This window comes from Osmerus mordax, chromosome 11 (genome assembly GCF_038355195.1).
Source record: "Osmerus mordax isolate fOsmMor3 chromosome 11, fOsmMor3.pri, whole genome shotgun sequence".
NCBI classification, from domain to species: Eukaryota; Metazoa; Chordata; class Actinopteri; order Osmeriformes; family Osmeridae; genus Osmerus; species Osmerus mordax.
This window is the reverse complement of record NC_090060.1, coordinates 16,824,104-16,843,780: the sequence shown is the minus strand read 5'-3', so window position 1 is coordinate 16,843,780 and position 19,677 is coordinate 16,824,104. Positions and strand designations below refer to the sequence as shown.

The 19,677-nt window shown below is 51.7% G+C and overlaps 1 protein-coding gene across 1 annotated transcript in view; it reads right to left on the bottom strand.

The window, feature by feature from the left end:
• Positions 1–19,677, bottom strand: part of LOC136951810 (histone-lysine N-methyltransferase MECOM-like) — a 113,806-nt gene that overhangs the window by 63,508 nt on the left and 30,621 nt on the right. The window contains exon 2 of the mRNA XM_067246418.1: positions 13,672–14,012. Coding sequence (XP_067102519.1) covers positions 13,672–14,012 — 341 coding nt within the window. The remainder of the gene's footprint in view (positions 1–13,671; positions 14,013–19,677) is intronic.

Sequence of the window (19,677 nt, the reverse complement as noted above, 5' to 3'; positions counted from 1 at the left end):
CCTCTCTCCCTCCCTATCTCCCTCTCCCTCCCTCTCTCCCTCTCCCTCCCTCTCTCCCTCTCCCTCTCTCTCCCTCTCTCCCTCTCTCTCTCTCTCCCTCTCTCCCTCTCTCCCTCTCTCTCCCTCTCTCTCCCTCTCTCTCCCTCTCTCTCCCTCTCTCTCCCTCTCTATTTATCTTGTCTCACCTCTTTCATGATAGTCCATTTCATGTTTCACGTTATTATGCAGGGCTGAAAAGAGTCAGGTGGCTGCGCGGTTAGGGAAGTGGGCTAGTAATCTGAAGGTTGCCAGTTCGATTCCCCGGACGTGCAAAATGACGTTGTGTCCTTGGGCAAGGCGCTTCACCCTACTTGCCTCGGGGGAATGCCCCTGTACTTACTGTAAGTCGCTCTGGATAAGAGCGTCTGCTAAATGACTAAATGTAAATGTAATGTAAATTTAAGGCTCAGGTTAAATTTGTCACATCGGGAATGTTTACAATAAAAAAACTCTTATTACTATTTCAACACTCTTCTTATATTCTTCGGGAATTATTCTTTTGAACTAAACAAACTTGCGTGTCGTGTTAAAATGTACCGCGGCCCCAGTAGACTCTCTCCCCAGCACACCCGCACAGGGACTGCCTGGTGTTGCAGCTCAGATAGGGGGCGGCTGTACCTCCAACAGTAATGAAAGAGCGTTTAAGCACAAGCCTGTTTTTTGGTGTTTAGGAGCCAAACAACGACTCCATATGGAGCACAAACATCTCCTCTGGCTTCTACACACTCTCCATTAAGCACTATGAAAGTCCTCTGGAAGCGGCGGAGTGCGGTCGGATACGGTTGTGCCTGTTTGCAAGAAAGTTTTATATAAAAAATGCAGATTAATTATGGAATTTGATCTCACTGGAGAATTCTCAGTGTTTAAAGTTGGTGTGATAAGGAGACATCAAACAGCCACATGTGTTTGCTTATTTAAAACAGCAGCTGTTATCAGGGCTGGGCAGGACTTCGGCTCCATACTTGTTGTTGTTGATCCTTTCTTGTCTCGAGTCTTTTAGAAGGTGGGGGGTGGGGATATGGGGAGGGGGGAGGGAGTAGGGGGTGGAGTCTTGTTCTCTTGGGGGTGGAGGGGAGACGGGTGTTCAAACCCCTCTGTTAACCAGCCCGCTCGTAGAGACAGTAGGCTGGACTGACGCCAGACCTTGTGCACTAATATTCACTGTAATGTTCCTGCGCTGAGGGGCTAGTGACACTGAGAGGGAGAGAGAGTGGAGACCGGCCAACTCCCTCTCTCCTCCACAACAGAAGGTGAGGCCTCTCTCTCTCGCTCCTTCTCTCTCTTTCTCTCTGACTTTTTTTCTCTCTCTCCATCTTTCTCTTTCTCTATTAAACTCTTAAACTCTCTCTGAACTAGCTCTCGTAACTTTTAAACAACTGCTGGCTGGACAATGGAACTGCAATGTTGGCTTTTGTTGGGGCTCCATGACAGTCGTGTGCAAGACACCCGGGTCTGTACAGTGTGAACAGTACCTGGAATACAGACACAGTACGATATCCTTCTGTGGGCTTCTATTATAGTTGTGGCATCCATCCAGTGTGGGAGGTTGGAGGACAGGGTTGTACCTTTGGCTGATGTCATAATTCTCCCCTCCACCACCGCTATCCATCTGCAGTGTCTGTGCTGCTCTGCGTTCGAGGCGGGCATCCGTGTCGCTCCTTCGCAACTCCACCCGTCCACCTGATTGTTTCCCTGACGACAGAATGCATCACATCCCCAAAACGAATGGAGCCATCGCCCTGGAAACCCCTTTGTAGCCTTACTGTCGGGCATCAACATAAATAACCATGACATCATCCAGCTCTTATCTATGGGACGTCTCCTTCTGATCGATAGCATGGCTCCAGCAGTGTAAATAGGCTCTAATGCCCCATCTTCCCCTTCAAATAGGACTGCCTTATTTATGATGGCCGTTAGGTTACCAGTCCAGGCGGTGGACACGATTTATTTTCTCTTTATGGTTGCTGTTGAGTCTGGATCAAGGATAGGGGCGTGTTAGACCACACCCCTGCGCCCCCCCTCCCCCCCACACACACAGAAGCTCATCATGGGGGGGTGGGGGTGGGGGGGGGGTAGGTCCTGGGCACACCTCACCCCGCCCCATCATAACGAGACGACATCAGTTTCTCTGATGACAGTGAGAGTGGCAGGCCTATTTGCGCGGCAGTCGGCCCGGTGTGACGGATTGGACAGGGGAAGCGGCGGGAGGCGGCAGTGGGGTGACAGGCAGCATTTCCATTTGGGTGAAAAATCTGGCTAACGTGGCTAGCCTACGTATCTGTAAAGAGAGAAGAGATCCAAGGGCCTCGCTTTGACCAGGGAAGGAGCTCGATTCGACATACTTAACTCTTCCACTAACCTCCTCCAACTGCCCTGAAAACCACACGCTTTCCCAGAAGCTTTTTAAGACACTTCCCTGAAGGCGGAATCATGGCTCAGCTGTTTTATTCTATGGATTCTGTGGTTGTGGCAGGGAGCAGGATAAAGACAGACTGATGATGATTATGGGAATAACCGTATCAACACCGAGACATTAGGAGCGCTTTCTCGCAGACGGAAGAACAACACTGACCATGTTTTCATTCATCATTTTGCACAAACACAGGACTACACACTAAGTAAGCAATCTTGCTGTGGATATCCTCCCACTCAGGAATCTGTGTAATGAAAGCCATTTAAGATGAGCGGACAGATAGACAGGGTTGCTGGGGTGGGTAGCTCACCAATCAAAACTGGGGTCCAAAAACCCTGTGTGTTTTTGCGAGCAAAATTCCTAGGGGTTCACGTGAGAACGAGGGTGGAATTTTCATCCTCACGCCTCATTGGTCTTCTCGTCGCAGACTTGCTGCAAAGATGGGACAAGCAGATTTACGGGTGTGTCAGAGGCTTCGCATCCTGGGCCCCCAGGGGCCAATCACAGGTCCTGATCTGTGTCCAAAGGAAAACAGTCCTTCTTCACAGGCTGACAGTGGAGGTGGAACCATGTAACCATGGGGGGGGACAAAGCAGCAGGAAACCAGGAGAGAGAGAGACAGAGACAGACACACACAGAGAGAGAGAGACAGACACACGCACACAGAGAGAGAGAGAGAGACAGACACACACAGAGAGAGACAGAGACAGAGAAAGAGAGACACAGAGAGAGAGACACACAGAGACAGATATATATAGGGTTAGGGTTAGAGAGAGAGAGAGACACAGAGAGAGAGGGAGACAGAGAGAGAGACAGAGAGAGAGAGAGAGAGAGAGAGAGAGAGAGAGAGAGAGAGAGAGAGAGAGAGAGAGAGAGAGAGAGAGAGAGAGAGAGAGAGAGAGAGAGAGAGAGAGAGAGAGACACACACACACACACACACAGAGAGAGAGAAAGAGGCCACTTCTGGTAAGGGTGGTGCACTGGAAGCTGCTGCTTCAAGTCTAGAGCCACACTACCCAAACAGCTACAGCTACTCTCCACCAGTAACCACAGAGCTGGGTTCATGGGGATCTACCATGGAACGGGTTTCCCTGCATAATGATTTGGTTACGTAGTCTCACCTGGTGACCTTTTAGCATATACTATACAACCTCAGCAAGAAAAGTAATGTAGCACTAGCTTCAATATCCACCACTTTTCAAAAAAGACCAAACACTTTAAGCCCACTCTATCTATCCATCTCTTTCCAATTCCCCCCCCCCCTCTTCTTTCCCTCTCTCTGGTTTGGCCTGCTCTCCCACAGTCTCTCCAAGCAGTGCTCATAAACCCCCCCCAAGTCCTCAAAGAGAGAGGATCTTGCTGCCCAGAGCCCACAAAGGCCTTTTTGTCCCCTATAGGAACTGGTAGCCGTTCAGGAAGTGCGGGCGCTTCGGCCGGGCCGTGCCAGCATGATGATTTATGTCCGTGTGTCCTGGGTGGCAATTGGAGCCTGTCCCACCGTCCAATCAGAGCCAAAGAGCAGAGCGGCCCGGGGAGGAGGTCCCCAACGCGCTGAAGAGATTACAATGCCTGTCATAACGTGTCTTTGAAGGAAGGGAAGCGGACTTGAGAAAGGAAACAATCAGAAGGGTGAAGCTAGATGCTCCTCAGCCTGTTGCCGAGATCTCCTCCGCGCCTCTCCTGGACGTCTGGATGTTTCCACCGGGCCTTTGTTTCCCCCGCCGACAAAGCGTGATCGTCTGAGAAATTGATTTTGCGCGACTTTTTTCTCATCCTCTGCGAAAGATGCTAACTCGTTAGGACTTCAGAGACTTCACCAGAACTGAAGACAACAATTAGTTTGTTGGAGACGTCAGAAATGGCTGCTGGGCTTTTCCCAGGAGAAATCCTTTGTGATGGATCGGTGCTGACATAGCAGGCCGACAGGAGGGAGGCACAGAGCCCCCCAGAGCCCCCCATTGAGTGAGGAACCATCGGGCTGCATTAACCCTTATCTATGAGTGCCAGCGAACACAGTCCCACTCTGACTACCTGCTGGAGCCGGAAAATCCTGTTACTGACTGAAGGACGGTCGACAACGCTCCTCTGGGAAATCTGTCTCTCTCTGTCTCTCTCTCTCTCTCTCTCTCTCTCTCTCTCTCTCTCTCTCTGTCTCCCTGTGCAGAGGACCCCTCTCCTAGCAGGACAGGACACTTCTCTCTTGTTCTTTCTCGTTCTTTTATTCAACCTGACACTCTCTCTTTTTCTCCTTTCTCTCCTTTATCATTATTACTGTTATTTCTCATCCGACACTCGCTTTCTCTCATTTCTCTTATTTTCTCTGGAACCACCCCATCCCCTCCAATTCTTTCTCTCTCTCAGCAGGGCAAGCAACCTGTTCCACCCTGCTTGCGGATGACTGTGCTGCATTTATCTGTGACTTTCAGGGTGACTGCCTTGAGCAGACTCAAGAACGATAATACAACACACTTGCTGGACCTCTAATGCAATAAGAGTTACATTTGATTGTTTCATTTATGTCGTCAAACAATGAACAATGGTGGAATTGAAAAAGATACCCTGGAAAAACCAATTCAACAAAGTTGAAATAACATTCTAGGAGTTGATTGGAAAGTAAACAGCAAAATTAGCTGTGTGGAAATTAAACCTGGTGAGCAACACATGTACAAAGGGCTGCAAGCTGATTTTTCGCCTAAATGTTTTGGACTGAATCCAAAGAATGTTGTTTTAAACAGTATCTATAAAGAAAATCTACACATCAAGCAACATCAGTTCCCCAACGGAGTTTGCACGGCTACAAATGGCGGAGGTGTAAAGAGATGCTGGTTTGAGCCGTTAGTCCCTGTACTGTAGAAGCCGTACTGGACACAGCAGAAGAGCGGGCCAGCTCACTAATACATACTTCTCAACAACGTGATGGCTATCATATGGATCAAATTAAAGCGTTATGACTTAATACCAGAGTGTGGGGAAGACCTTATAACAGTTGACCTCTCCTTTCCTCTGATCTAGCAGCCCTGCTCTTGGTTCTGTGGCACACTAATTGGGGAGGCAATACGGAGTAACTGGAGGAGGGTTGGAGGAGTGCTGCTCTATGTCCTGACTAAACACTGGCTGCCTGTATTTCAGCTCTTAACCTGGTAATGAGCTCTCAAACTAGACCCTAACTGCAGAAGCGTGAGAGAGTGGGAGAAAGAGACAGTGAGAAGGAAAGAGAACTCCACACAGACACTGTTCACATACTGTACCGTCCATTCAACACCTTAAGAGAGTCAACGTACAGGACAGAGCCGTACTGGAACAGGAAGGGGAGACTGGCTGTAGCTCCGAACATCCCAAAACTTTGCCGTTTGCCGAGTGCTTGACGTTTGAATTACCCTGACCACAGGCAGAGAAAGCAGTTTGTAGAGTAGTATCAGACAGATTATTTGCGTTAACCGGTACTTAGATTTACTGCCTGGGTAATGTGATCTGACTTGTAGTTGAGCAGCAGTGTGTCTTTTTCAGGAAAAGCAGGACAGAGTTCTTTTTCCCTCTCTGGACCGGACCAATGAAACCACTGTAGACTGCTCTCCAGCCTCAGCAACCCTGTCTGTCTTCGCAGAGGGGACATTTGGAACCAATCAGCAGTGTGTTTAAGAGGAGCCCCGGATAAAGTGTCTGTGAGCGAGGCACCCACACACGGAATTCATCACCTCAACTTCCTGGCCGCAGTTTAAGACCCGTCTTGTATTCACTTCTGTCTGCGGAGGCCAGAAGGTGTTCGTCCAGGCCCTGGGCCGGGAATGTTTGCGTGAGAGTCAGCGGTTGCTTCAGGGTGTGGGTTTGTATTGTGGGTCAGCTTGTGCTCGCAGCTTCAGACTAGCAGGTCAATTTGATTTCAGCGATTCTACAGGCTACAGGTGCCATCATATTCTCATCGAACAAAGTTCGGTCAAGTGCAGCTGGTGGCATCGGAGGCAACGAGTCTCTAAGGAAGTGTTCGCATTTTATATACTTTCTGTACGGCCACGCACATGCTAGTGTCACACCACTCTGCTCTGTGTGTGTCTGTCTGGATACATGGCATGTGAAAGGACCCTCCGCCCACTTCAGTGTGCGTTGGGTTCCCCAGCATGAGGGATCCGGTTGGCCGTCAGTCGTCTGGGCTAAGTGGGTCGTCCAAAGAGATCAGCTTAATGGTGGAGAGACGTCCCTCTCCTGTCCTCTACGGAGGCATTCTAGCAGGTAACCCCCCCTGTCCAAACCCGAACCTCTGTTCTCACAAGATCTAATGAGGGCCTGTGACCTCTGGTCCCCTTTTACCTGCTATTGTGGTGTGTGTGGAGGGGTGTGTGGAGGGGTGGGTGGAGGGGTGTGTGGAGGAGTGTGTGGAGGGGTGTGTGGAGGGGTGTGTGGAGGGGTGTGTGGAGGGGTGTGTGGAGGGGTGGGTGGAGGGGTGGGTGGAGGGGTGGGTGGAGGGGTGGGTGGAGGAGTGTGTGGAGGGGTGTGTGGAGGGGTGGGTGGAGGGGTGGGTGGAGGGGTGTGTGGAGGAGTGGGTGGAGGGGTGTGTGGAGGGGTGGGTGGAGGGGTGTGTGGAGGGGTGGGTGGAGGGGTGGGTGGAGGGGTGGGTGGAGGGGTGTGTGTAGGGGTGGGTGGAGGGGTGTGTGGAGGGGTGTGTGGAGGGGTGGGTGGAGGGGTGTGTGGAGGGGTGGGTGGAGGGGTGGGTGGAGGGGTGTGTGGAGGGGTGTGTGGAGGGGTGTGTGGAGGGGTGGGTGGAGGGGTGTGTGGAGGGGTGTGTGGAGGGGTGGGTGGAGGGGTGTGTGGAGGGGTGGGTGGAGGGGTGGGTGGAGGGGTGTGTGGAGGGGTGGGTGGAGGGGTGGGTGGAGGGGTGGGTGGAGGGGTGGGTGGACCTTCCTTGTGTGCAGCCCCACTAATGCCAACCTTTGTCTTGCAAAATCCACTCAGATTTTGTTCAATTAGTTAACCTAGCTTCCCCCCCCTGCTGGGAACCCGCAGACACGACAGAGGAGAGACTAGTGAGGTTGAAAAGGACGAGACGGAGGAGGGGGGGGGGGGGGGGAGGGGGAGGAGGAAATCTGAAGGTTTTTCTTTTCTCGGCTGAGAACGTAGTGTTCTGGAGACAAGTGGAGAAATGCAGAGCAAGGAGTGTCTCTGTCAATTATTGCATTTTATTGAGATTTTATGAAAATATTGTGTGTGTGTGTGAGGGGGAGGGGTAACTTAAACTGGATTAAAATGCATATTACACAAAATATCTTAGATATCTCAGTTTGTTCTACCTGCCAAAATGTTAAGATGGGACATGACAACATCAGATGAGACTTAAGCTCCGTGTTTTCATTTTAAACTAAATTCGGAACAATAGTTTATAAGATTAACTGCAATGACATGTCATCTAATCATGCACTTTTTCCGAGGATAATCAACTACAAGTGGATATAAATATAACTACGTTATTTACCTAAAAGACGAGGATTAGGTAGAAACTTTTTAAACTTTTAAAAGTTCAGGTTCAAGTTTCAAACAGTAGTCTAGTCTATACAGTTTATATAGCTGTGCTGTAGGTAGGTATTAAAAACTGTGCTCTCTCTCTCTCTGTTTCTCTCCCTCTCTGTTTCTCTCTCTCTCTGTCTGTGTAGATGTGCTTTGACAACCCTCATTATTCTCACGAGACACACAAGATTAGAACTTCCATAAAAACAGACTGCACCAGCACCAAACATCAACAATTATTTCAGAGAAAGGGATTACATCGAGTGTGTGTGTGTGCCTGGGTGGGGGTGTTTTGTCTTGTTTGCCATGGACACCATTTCTCCAAAACAATCAACCTCCAGAGACACTGGAGGGCCGCTCACTGGAGGGCCGCTCACTGGCCTCACATGAGACAAAGCCACCCAGAAACACACACAGGCGCACTGCTGCCCCGGCACTGCGCCTTTTAACCGGACGGAGAGAGCACAGGCGAAGCCCAAGGACTCTGGGGGGGCCCTGGAGGTCAGGAGATGGGAGAGGAAACGTTCCTGGGTAGATGGGCAGGGATGAGCTTGGGTTGACTGAGAGCAAAGCTGGAAGTGGGCCCAGACCTTGGGTCAGGGTGTGAGGTAACTGGGGATCGGGCAGGGACAGGGGTGGAGGATGGGGGTGGAGGATGGGGGTGGAGGATGGGGGTGCAGAAGCCCTTTAAGCTGATTAGGCTGGTTGGCCACAGCTCTATTTCCCAACACAAAGCAGAGGCTGGGGAGGGGGGAGGAGGAGGGGGGAGAATGGGGGGTATGAGAAGGGCTGAGGAGGGAGGAGAGGGGAGGGGGGGGGGGGCAGAGAAGGGATGAGGAAGGGGGAGAAGGGGGGAGGGTGAGGAGAGGAGAGGGGAGAAGGGGTGAGGAGGGAGGGGGTGAGAAGGGGTGAGGAAGGGGGAGAAGGGGGGGTGAGGAGAGGAAGGAGGAGAAGGGGTGAGGAGGTGAGAAGGGGTGAGAAGGAGGATCAAGAGCAGGAGCAGCTATCCTTTGACTGTCATGAAGTGCAAACATGTTATATATATGTTATATATTCTCCACACAAGCTGCTTTCATCACAACTGTTAGAAACTGAGAGGGCCCGGACACACATCCACAGCACTGCTGTGTTCTGCAGCGGACTGAAGGGATCAGATTCCCTTCTGTGGACTGTTTATGAAGTCATAAACAACTAAGAGAACCTAAACAGTAGTATCCTTTTTCTGTACTATGAAAACCTCAAACCTCACTGTGTCTAAACTTACATTTAAGTTGATTGGGTGTGTGGTGCCAATCCTCCAGCATCCTACAGTAGTTAGGAGTTGTTAAAAACATTTCAGCTGCACTCCCACTGAAGCTAAATGGTCCCAATACTCCAAGATCCTGGTCGAGTATTTCAAGGACAATATGCCATGCTCTCTTCAAATCCCTCCCAAAGCAGACGTTAGTTTTTAGAATTTCTAAATGCCGTGCGTGAGAGCACGGATGTGTGTCCATTCATGACTGGTGAGTGACAGAGAGGTTCATCCCCAGAGCTTGCTCTCTAAGCTGCACTGTGAGCAGGCTCTCCTCTCACAGTATGTATGCTGCCTCAGGGATTAGAGCCTTTGGGTGGGAGCGAGCTTGTGACAGGGTGACAAGCCATCAGTGGGCAGGACAGAGGGACAGTGGTGGACATCAGCATTCATTCAGGACAGAAGCTTTTTCCACACACACAAAAAACCTACCCTCTCTCTCCTCGCCTGCCTCCGGCCTAACCTGCCTAAAACGGGCTCTGGGTCTGTCTGGGCCCTTGACATCGGGTATGAATGACAATCCCACACCCGGGCCCTCCCCCTGGCCCCTCGCTCAATCCAGTCCTAAGCTCTCAGACTGTCTCCTCGTCCAACGTCCAAGCCCTCCAGCTTCCCAACCTCTCCCTGGGACAGGCAGACCCAGGGCTGGCCCTGCCCAGGCACCTAATCCTTCGCTCCCATTCACCAGCAATGCTAATCCCGCCTCCGATTTCTATCACAACCTCCACCTCCACCCCTCACTCACGAGGTGCACAAAGGCCAGGGGGCAGCCCCTTTCCACTCCCCCCCCCCCAGCTCTGCTAAAAAGCTGGAGGCTGGATCTTTCTTCAGGAAACCTGGACCCATAATCCCCTGGGGCAGAGTGGTTGCCACTGCAGAGAGCACCCACACAGATGAAACCACAATGAGCCTCACCTCTCAGACAGGGCTGGCAGGGTCTGGACAGGGGTGCCTTTGAGCTCATGCTAATGATGAATTCCAAATCATCCATCTCATATCTGTTATTCTCAGCGTCGTGGCATGGCGACAACTGAGACAGATTTATCGTTTTTCAATGAAAAGGACGAGTTTACGAACGTGTCTCTCTCTCTCTCTCTCACACACACATCCTGTCTCTCGTGGTACCTTGAGTAGTGCAGGTGGACATGGTGTGGACATGTGGCCCTGGGACACACAGCCCTGGGACACAGGGTCCTGGGACACAGGTCCCTGGGACACACAGCCCTGGGACACAGGGTCCTGGGACACAGGGTCCTGGGACACACAGCCCTGGGACACACAGCCCTGGGACACACGGCCCTGGGACACACGGCCCTGGGACACACGGCCCTGGGACACACGGCCCTGGGACACACGGCCCTGGGACACAGGGTCCTGGGACACACGGCCCTGGGACACACAGCCCTGGGACACACGGCCCTGGGACACACGGCCCTGGGACACACGGCCCTGGGACACACAGCCCTGGGACACAGGGTCCTGGGACACACAGCCCTGGGACACACAGCCCTGGGACACAGGGTCCTGGGACACACAGCCCTGGGACACACAGCCCTGGGACACACGGCCCTGGGACACACGGTCCTGGGACACAGGGTCCTGGGACACACAGCCCTGGGACACACGGCCCTGGGACACACGGCCCTGGGACACACGGCCCTGGGACACACGGTCCTGGGACACAGGGTCCTGGGACACAGGGTCCTGGGACACAGGGTCCTGGGACACACAGCCCTGGGACACACAGCCCTGGGACACAGGGCCCTGGGACACAGGGCCCTGGGACACAGGGCCCTGGGACACACAGCCCTGGGACACAGGGTCCTGGGACACAGGTCCCTGGGACACAGGTCCCTGGGACACACAGCCCTGGGACACAGGGTCCTGGGACACACAGCCCTGGGACACACAGCCCTGGGACACACGGCCCTGGGACACACGGTCCTGGGACACAGGGTCCTGGGACACAGGGTCCTGGGACACACGGCCCTGGGACACACGGTCCTGGGACACAGGGTCCTGGGACACAGGGTCCTGGGACACACGGCCCTGGGACATGCAGCCCTGGGACATGCAGCCCTGGGACACAGGTCCCTGGGACACAGGTCCTGGGACACACAGCCCTGGGACACACAGCCCTGGGACACACAGCCCTGGGACACACGGCCCTGGGACACACGGTCCTGGGACACAGGGTCCTGGGACACACAGCCCTGGGACACACGGTCCTGGGACACAGGGTCCTGGGACACAGGTCCTGGGACACACAGCCCTGGGACACACAGCCCTGGGACACACAGCCCTGGGACACACGGCCCTGGGACACACAGCCCTGGGACACACGGCCCTGGGACACACGGTCCTGGGACACAGGGTCCTGGGACACACAGCCCTGGGACACACGGTCCTGGGACACAGGGTCCTGGGACACAGGTCCTGGGACACACAGCCCTGGGACACACAGCCCTGGGACACACAGCCCTGGGACACACGGCCCTGGGACACACGGTCCTGGGACACAGGTCCTGGGACACAGGTCCCTGGGACACACAGCCCTGGGACACACAGCCCTGGGACACACGGCCCTGGGACACACGGTCCTGGGACACACAGCCCTGACCGCTCTCTCTCTCTTATTTACCCAGGCTATCTTCCCCATCAGTCACTGTGTCTGCCTTCATAAAGCATCTCAGCCATAACTCTTTTTTTCTCCCTTTATGAATAAAGCCCCAAATTTATGGTGATAGCGAGTAGCGACGGCTTCCAGTCCTGTCAGGCGAGCTCTCCTCCCGGCCCTCCATCATACTCTCCAGATGGGCCGCTCTTTATCGCTCCCTGGTCAATGACATCACCCAGCATGCACCCAGAATTGATGATGAAAGCAAACAGATCTATCTTAACTCACATTTACCAAATCAATCCATTTTTACAGACCTCAGCTTATTGGCATATTGACGGGATGCGGGCGGAGGGGAGGGGGGGGGGGGCGGAGTAGACAAGGAGGGTGGCTTAATGGCGTTTACCATATTTAATGCTGGGATGTCATCACTGAATATCCGTTCTGAATAATGTGGCATTTCATCATAAATGCTTTACAACTTATTTACTTAATGGAAAGAGTTATGGCACCCTGTCAGGGAGGTAATTAAACATAATGATCCAGTGCTGCCTCACTGAGATCCCATCCTTCCCTAGAATATCCCCCTCACAGATCCTCATCTTTTTAAATACATATTATTTGAGCTTCACATAAATTACCCCCGGATTAAAATTCAGGAAACCTTTTTCCTTTATTTCCTTCCCTGGGAAAAAAAAGACGGAGCGCTTGTTCAACCAACCGTAAATCTCTCAGAGAGGGACAGATACTTTTTTCAATCATAGTAAAACCCAATGTTAGCGAAATGTAAAGAGAGAAGGGAATTTATTCAGCTATTAGAGCAATCGATCTCATAGCTTTGCAGATTGGAAACGAGAGGTTCCTGGAGCAGCAAACTTTAAACCAAGTATTTATCTGCTAACGTCCTGTAGGAGTTTGGGATGTGACGGGACTTAGCATGATTCTCATGAGCGTTATGAAGTATTTTATAAACGTTGTGGTCTGTGATTGCATCAGCCGTTATTGTGTGCTGTTTTTGGTGTGTGACAAAGAGTAAAATGTTATACCCATACAAGGGAGGATATGTTTAGTGGAACTCAATTAGTCTGATACTCTCCTGGCCTCCCTCCCCTGGCCTCCCTCCCCTGGCCTCCCTCCCCTGGCCTCCCTCCCCTGGCCTCCCTCCCCTGGCCTCCCTCCCCTGGCCTCCCTCTCCTGGCCTCCCTCTCCTGGCCTCCCTCTCCTGGCCTCCCTCCCCTGGCCTCCCTCCCCTGGCCTCCCTCTCCTGGCCTCCCTCCCCTGGCCTCCCTCTCCAACTTAGTAAAAGAAGCTGACACAGACAGGGCCAAGGCCTGACCTCCAACCTCTGACCTGCGCCTGTGACCCTCCATTTGATTGTCGGCCGTGAATGACCAATATGTGATTGGCCGATTCCCGCTGTGGGTCTTTAACTGGGATAAAGACAGAATTTATGGCTTTCCATTTTAATTGAGTTAAGAGCAGGGACCAGAGCACTGACTAGGTCTCTCCGGTGGCTTAGCTGAGAAGATGGAATTACGTCACCAAGCTACAAATGGCCAGCTGAACACTTTCATCATGATGTCAAAACAGAGGGCCGACGAGATATAAAGTCAACAGAATATCATGACACCCCTGTCATACTTCCTCCCCAGCTCAGCACATTATCCCCTCTCCCTCTCTTTCTCCCTCCCTCCCTCCCTCCCTCCCTCCCTCCCTCCCTCCCTCCCTCCCTTCCTGGTGTTTGTATCCCTGGTTGTATCCCACCCAGCACACACACACACACACACAGACACACACAGGTTGTTGTCCTACCTCCCAACCCTGGCTGGGGTCCCTCAGACGAAGCCGCTGCTCTCCCACATAGGGTCCGAAGCGCTCCCCCGCCTCAACCACCCTGTGGGTCCACACGCCCAGGCCACCGCCAGCCACGCCTGACCTCCGCAGCTCAAAGTGTGCAGGAAGGGGCAGGTCCCTTTGGGGGGGCGGGGTGGTGGAGTGAAAGGCGGAAGGGTCCATGGGAGAGGCGGCGTCAGCAGAGAGAGCTGGAGAGAGCGTGTGGTCAGCAGCAGGGGGGAGCAGACTGGGGTCTCCCTCCAAAGCACACACGTCTTCCACAACATCTGATGGGTAGAGGGCAAACTCATCACTGTCACCTGAGAGAGAGACATAGAGAGAGAGAGAGAGAGAGAGACATAGAGAGAGAGAGAGAGAGAGACATAGAGAGACATAGAGAGAGAGAGAGAGAGAGGATGAGAGAGAGAGAGAGAGAGAGAGAGAGAGAGAGAGAGAGAGAGAGAGAGAGAGAGAGAGAGAGAGAGAGAGAGAGAGAGAGAGAGAGAGAGAGAGAGAGAGAGAGAGAGACAGGTGGACGGGGGGGGGGAGAAAAAGAAGAACTTGATGGCAGGGCTCAAGCCAGTAATCTTTCCATGATGTTGAACAGGCCTTAAAAAGCTGCATGAGAGAGACTGTACTATACTTCCATTGCTTCAACCCAGAGCAACAGGTAGCACATAACAAATTGAACAATGAAACACACAAATTCCTGTTAGATTTGGGGGAAGTCTTAAACAAACGAAATGTTATTGAGGTAAATCAGGGCAGTAACAGCACACTGAGGTATCCGATTACACAGTTTGGGTTCTGTTTTCTGACCGTGGATAGCAGAGCACAAAGACAGCAGTTCTGACTGTTTGTTTTTCAGTTAGGGTTGGTGAGGTTTAGTTTAGCATTGTGCTTCTCTCTGTTTTATATTTCTCTTTCCTGACCTCCACTGCCCGTGTGCGGTGTGAAAACAGAGGGAGTGGCGGGAGTGCAAGGCTGATTATGAGTACAGTGAGAGAGGACAGCCTGACCTTTGACCCCAGTCTGGGCATGCTGCAAGGAGGGTAACCATGGAGACCCTGAGTCCAGACACACACAGTAGTGGGTTTTAAATATATATATTTGTATTTTTTGTATTTTTATATTGTAAATTATGGCAACTTTATATTTTATAGTATTTTTATTATTCTGAGTATTGCTAGTCTATGTACCTTTAGTATAGTTAGATCTCATATTTAAATTTTGATTAGATTAGATTTGATTTTATTGATTTTATTTGATTCCTATATGTTTAATGTATGCACCTTCCTGCCAAAGCAAATTCCTTGTCTGTGCACATTTTCATGGCGATTAAAACCCTTTCTGATTCTGATTCTAGGGGACGTCTCTTCACCAGGCCTCTGCCGTGCCCTGGCCCTAGCTCTAGTCCTAGCCCCAGCCCTATCCCCAGTCCTGGCCCTAGTCCTGGCCCTAGTCCTGGCCCTAGTCCTGGCCCTAGTCCTGGCCCTAGTCCTGGCCCTGGCCCTAGTCCTGGCCCTAGTCCTGGCCCTGGCCCTAGTCCTGGCCCTAGTCCTGGCCCTAGTCCTGGCCCTGGCCCTAGTCCTGGCCCTAGTCCTGGCCCTGGCCCTAGTCCTGGCCCTGGCCCTAGCTCTAGCCCTAGCCCCAGCCCTAGTCCTGGCCCCAGCCCTAGTCCTGGCCCTGGCCCTAGTCCTGGCCCTAGTCCTGGCCCTGGCCCTAGCTCTAGCCCTAGCCCCAGCCCTAGTCCTGGCCCTAGCCCTAGCCCTAGCTCTAGCCCCAGCCCTAGTCCTGGCCCTGGCACAAGCCCTAGCCCTGAGCCCATCTGATGAGGGTCTTACTCAGTCACCAACACACTGACCAACTGACTAACAGACAGACACGCAGGAAGTGACCCCTGGGAGGCAGCTGCTCCCCCTGTGCATCTGTGGCAAGCTGTGGTTAACACTTCCTGACAGGGGGGCGGGGCCTGACAGGGGGGGCGGGGCTAATGAGGCTCTGCATCCCATCCCGGAGCTGCTCTAGAACATTTCTGCCTGCCTGTGTGACTCTGCACCACTACGCTGTAAGACCGGCTCTTTGATTCACAAACACACACACACACACACGCACAATAGACCATTAGATTTTCTTGCAGAGGCTCCCTCTGACCTCTGACTCCTAGGTGAGGAAACAGGGACCGAGGAGGAAGTTGTATGCCTGTAAAGTACAGGTGAGTCCAGCAATAAAAACACACACCGACACAAAAATGTGCACGGTCCACTTTGCAAAATGTTTAAAAAAAATACGCCATGAAAACACAATAATCTATGGCATGAATTCTCCTGATTACACATGTACACATTTAAGTCCTGAGTTTTAAAGGATCGATGTACGTGATCTGTGGCCAGTCAGGAAACTAACTAGATTTCAACCTATCACACTGGGTCCAAGGTAAGCCTTGAGGGAATTAGAATTTGTGGACAGAGGTTTGGACCTGTCAGATAACCTAGTGACCCCAGGTCAGTTTGTACAGGTCAGTGTGCATGTTTTGGTGAGCTGTGGTCTCAGGACACCTAAAGACAGAAGGAGGAAGCCAGCTGTCAGGATGAGAGAGGAGAGATCTGCACATGAGACCAGAGATGCTCCTGTCAGGTTTTTTTTTTCATGTTTTTTTTTTTACAGGATAGCCTAATATCTCATAAGACAAAGATTAGATGTGTTTAAGTTTAGGTTCCCTCCCTGTTCAAGTAATTTTTTTTTTTTTTTACTCAACCTCTTCTGGTATGGACATGCATGTTTAGGGGTCTACAATCCAAACAGAGAATTCCTCACTGTCTTCCTACAGAATATCAGTGTGCTGGACCATTGTGACTGACACAAGCACTGTGTGGGCTTGGTATGGTGGGTCAGAAAGGCCTGCAAGCAGACCCTTTGGCCCAGCCTGAAGCACAGAGAGTTATGACGTTCTGAGCAGGACTGTATTGCTTGGTTATGGGCCAGGAAGGGAAGGTTCCTACAGTACATGGTTGAGACAAAGTGATTTGAACTGTAACTGCCTCTACATTGCTTCTCTTCAAACTGGCAGCTGAGTTCAAATATTAGACCAGAATATCCTAGCCTAGCCAATTCATTCGCGTGGACTTTGAATCATGAACATGTATGTTTCGTTAGTTAGTCCACATATTTAAATTTTAGGTATATGTTTATTGTATGCACCTTCCTGCCAAAGCAAATTCCTTGTCTGTGCAAACTTTCATGGCGAATAAATCCCTTTCTGATTCTGATTCTGATTCTGATTCAGAAAGGTACACTAAGGGTGCCACCACCAAGTATCTCTGTTTGTTTTCATTTATCTGTGATTGTGCCATATAATTCGATTGTTCAGTTTCAGACATGACTTCATTGCTGTGTACAGACATCCTCTTTCTAATTATGTAAGACAATGCCTTGGTAGAAGCAGACAGTTTCTGCTCTGTGTGGCAAACAAACTACACAGACACAAAAATGTGTAAGGCCCATTGTAACCAAATTTAAAATAAAATAAAACGGGGGAAAAAAACTAACATGAAAATCTGCTATAAAAAACACATAACACTGCATGTCATGACTACTATCGAACACGCGCACACATTAATATCCTATGTTCCGAAGCTCTCGACACCAAATTCATTAATTTTTATTAGGACGGAAAATATTTATTCGCGGGCCCCTATCTGCATGGGCGGAATGATTTTCACCTCTGGCACGAGGCGCCGGGCGTACTCATACATCACGCCATTACCCCGAGCACCGCGCACGGCCGTCATCAGGGAGTGAATTAAAGATGATAGAAGGAGCTATTAATCACCGTGACAAAGCCCCTAATGGAAGGGTGACCCGGCCCTGCCAGGGGACGCCAAGGCACACACCCTTGGGACATCTGGAAACATATGTTTACAGAGAAATAACCTACCTGTGGACCTCTCCCTCTCCCTCCTTCTCTCCGTTTCTCCTGCCATCCCCCCCCCCCCCCCCCCATGTTTGTCCTTCAGGTCTGTTCTGTCAGGCACCAGAGGACAGGTCTCATCGAGGGCTGAGTTTTGGCATTGTTGAAGAGACTTTTGTGTGACTCACTAGTTGACAAGCGGGCCGTCAGGATGGCCATGCGAGCCAGCTGATGTAACCTGCTACCTGACATAACCAGACGCTCATCTCAAAACTCTCAAACCGCAATCAACATCAATGCGTTTACCCTTGAATAGATCATAGACAATTGGATCGAGCTCTGATCCATCTAAACAGCTGTGATGAGTGGCAGGACATTGAGCGGGAGGGATGACTCTGGTGTGCCAGTGTACCTGGGCAGCCCAGGCTGTTACAGACACTACTAGAGAAGAGCTTAACCCTTCATCCAACCTGTCACTAATCAGTGACCCATCCAGCCGCTTTCTCATTGTTGATATTCATTTCCCTTGCCAACTGTACCAAGTATGGGGAGTCAGGTGGCTGAGCGGTGAGGGAATTGGGCTAGTAATCCGAAGGTTGCCAGTTCGATTCCCGGTCATGCCAACTGACGTTGTGTCCTTGGGCAAGGCACTTCACCCTACTTGCCTCGGGGGAATGTCCCTGTACTTACTGTAAGTCGCTCTGGATAAGAGCGTCTGCTAAATGACTAAATGTAAATGTAAATGTAAGTATTTCAACAGATTAACTGATCAGATGCTCAACGACAGCAACTAGATTTCCTATAGTCCGACACTGACAATATCCAGTCAGAGACCTGCGGTTTATAAGCACTGCTAATTACAGTGCATGTATGCATACATGTCCATGGTGGGTGTTGTAGAGCTGTGCCCTGGGGAGAGGCAGTAAGCCTCATAATTAACTATGGCTTTGTGCTTAATGAAGGCCTCAGCCCTGCTTTGTGGAATCCTTCAGTTAGGCAGCCCACTGGGCCTCCTCTGCAGCTGACTGACAGAAACAAACAGAAGCAAGCCAGGTCCTCTCACAGCCCCCAGTCTGGTCCTCACCCAGCCTCTTCTCCCCCCCACAACCCCAACCCTCACCCAGCCTCTCCTCACCACCCCACCCCTCACCCAGCCTCTCCTCCCCCCCACCACCCCACCCCTCACCCAGCCTCTCCTCCCCCCCACCACCCCACCCCTCACCCAGCCTCTCCTCCCCCCCACAACCCCAACCCTCACCCAGCCTCTCCTCTCCTCCCCCCCACAACCCCAACCCTCACCCAGCCTCTCCTCCCCCCACCACCCCAGCCCTCACCCAGCCTCTCCTCCCCCCCACCACCCCACCCCTCACCCAGCCTCTCCTCCCCCCCACCACCCCACCCCTCACCCAGCCTCTCCTCCCCCCCCACCACCCCAACCCAGCCTCTCCTCCCCCCACAACCCCAACCCTCACCCAGCCTCTCCTCCCCCACCACCCCACCCCTCATCCAGCCCTCTCCTCCTAAACCAGGTCTTTACCCAGCCTCCCAGCCAGGTCACGACCCAGTGCCCCGCCCAGCCCCTCATCATAAACACGGATACAACATAACAACACGTGCCTTAGGTAACTGCATTATGACACAAACAGCCTATTTGTGATACTGATAATACTTTTATTTGGAAGTCTAACACACAGAGACACACACACACACAAACAGTGACTAGAACAGAGCACTTCCAGAATCTTAATTAATGAGCACATTGTCCATTTTTTTCTGCATGTTACTAGTCCTGATCAGAATGGAAAACACTCTATTAGGCCCTAGCTTTAAGTTGCCAATTAACACCGCACAACAACACAATGTTCGACGCAGTCCCTCCATATACCTAATTAATTAGCATTAGTTGTGATTGATAATGAGGCCCATTTAATGGTAAATGTGTATGGGCGATGGCAGGCTGACACAACAAAGCCGGTGGAGCAGACAGCTGGATTTATCCTGGGAGCACTGGGATTTTAACATGTTTCTCACAGGGCTGACAAATGGCCTATTAATTATCTAATGTTGTCTGACAA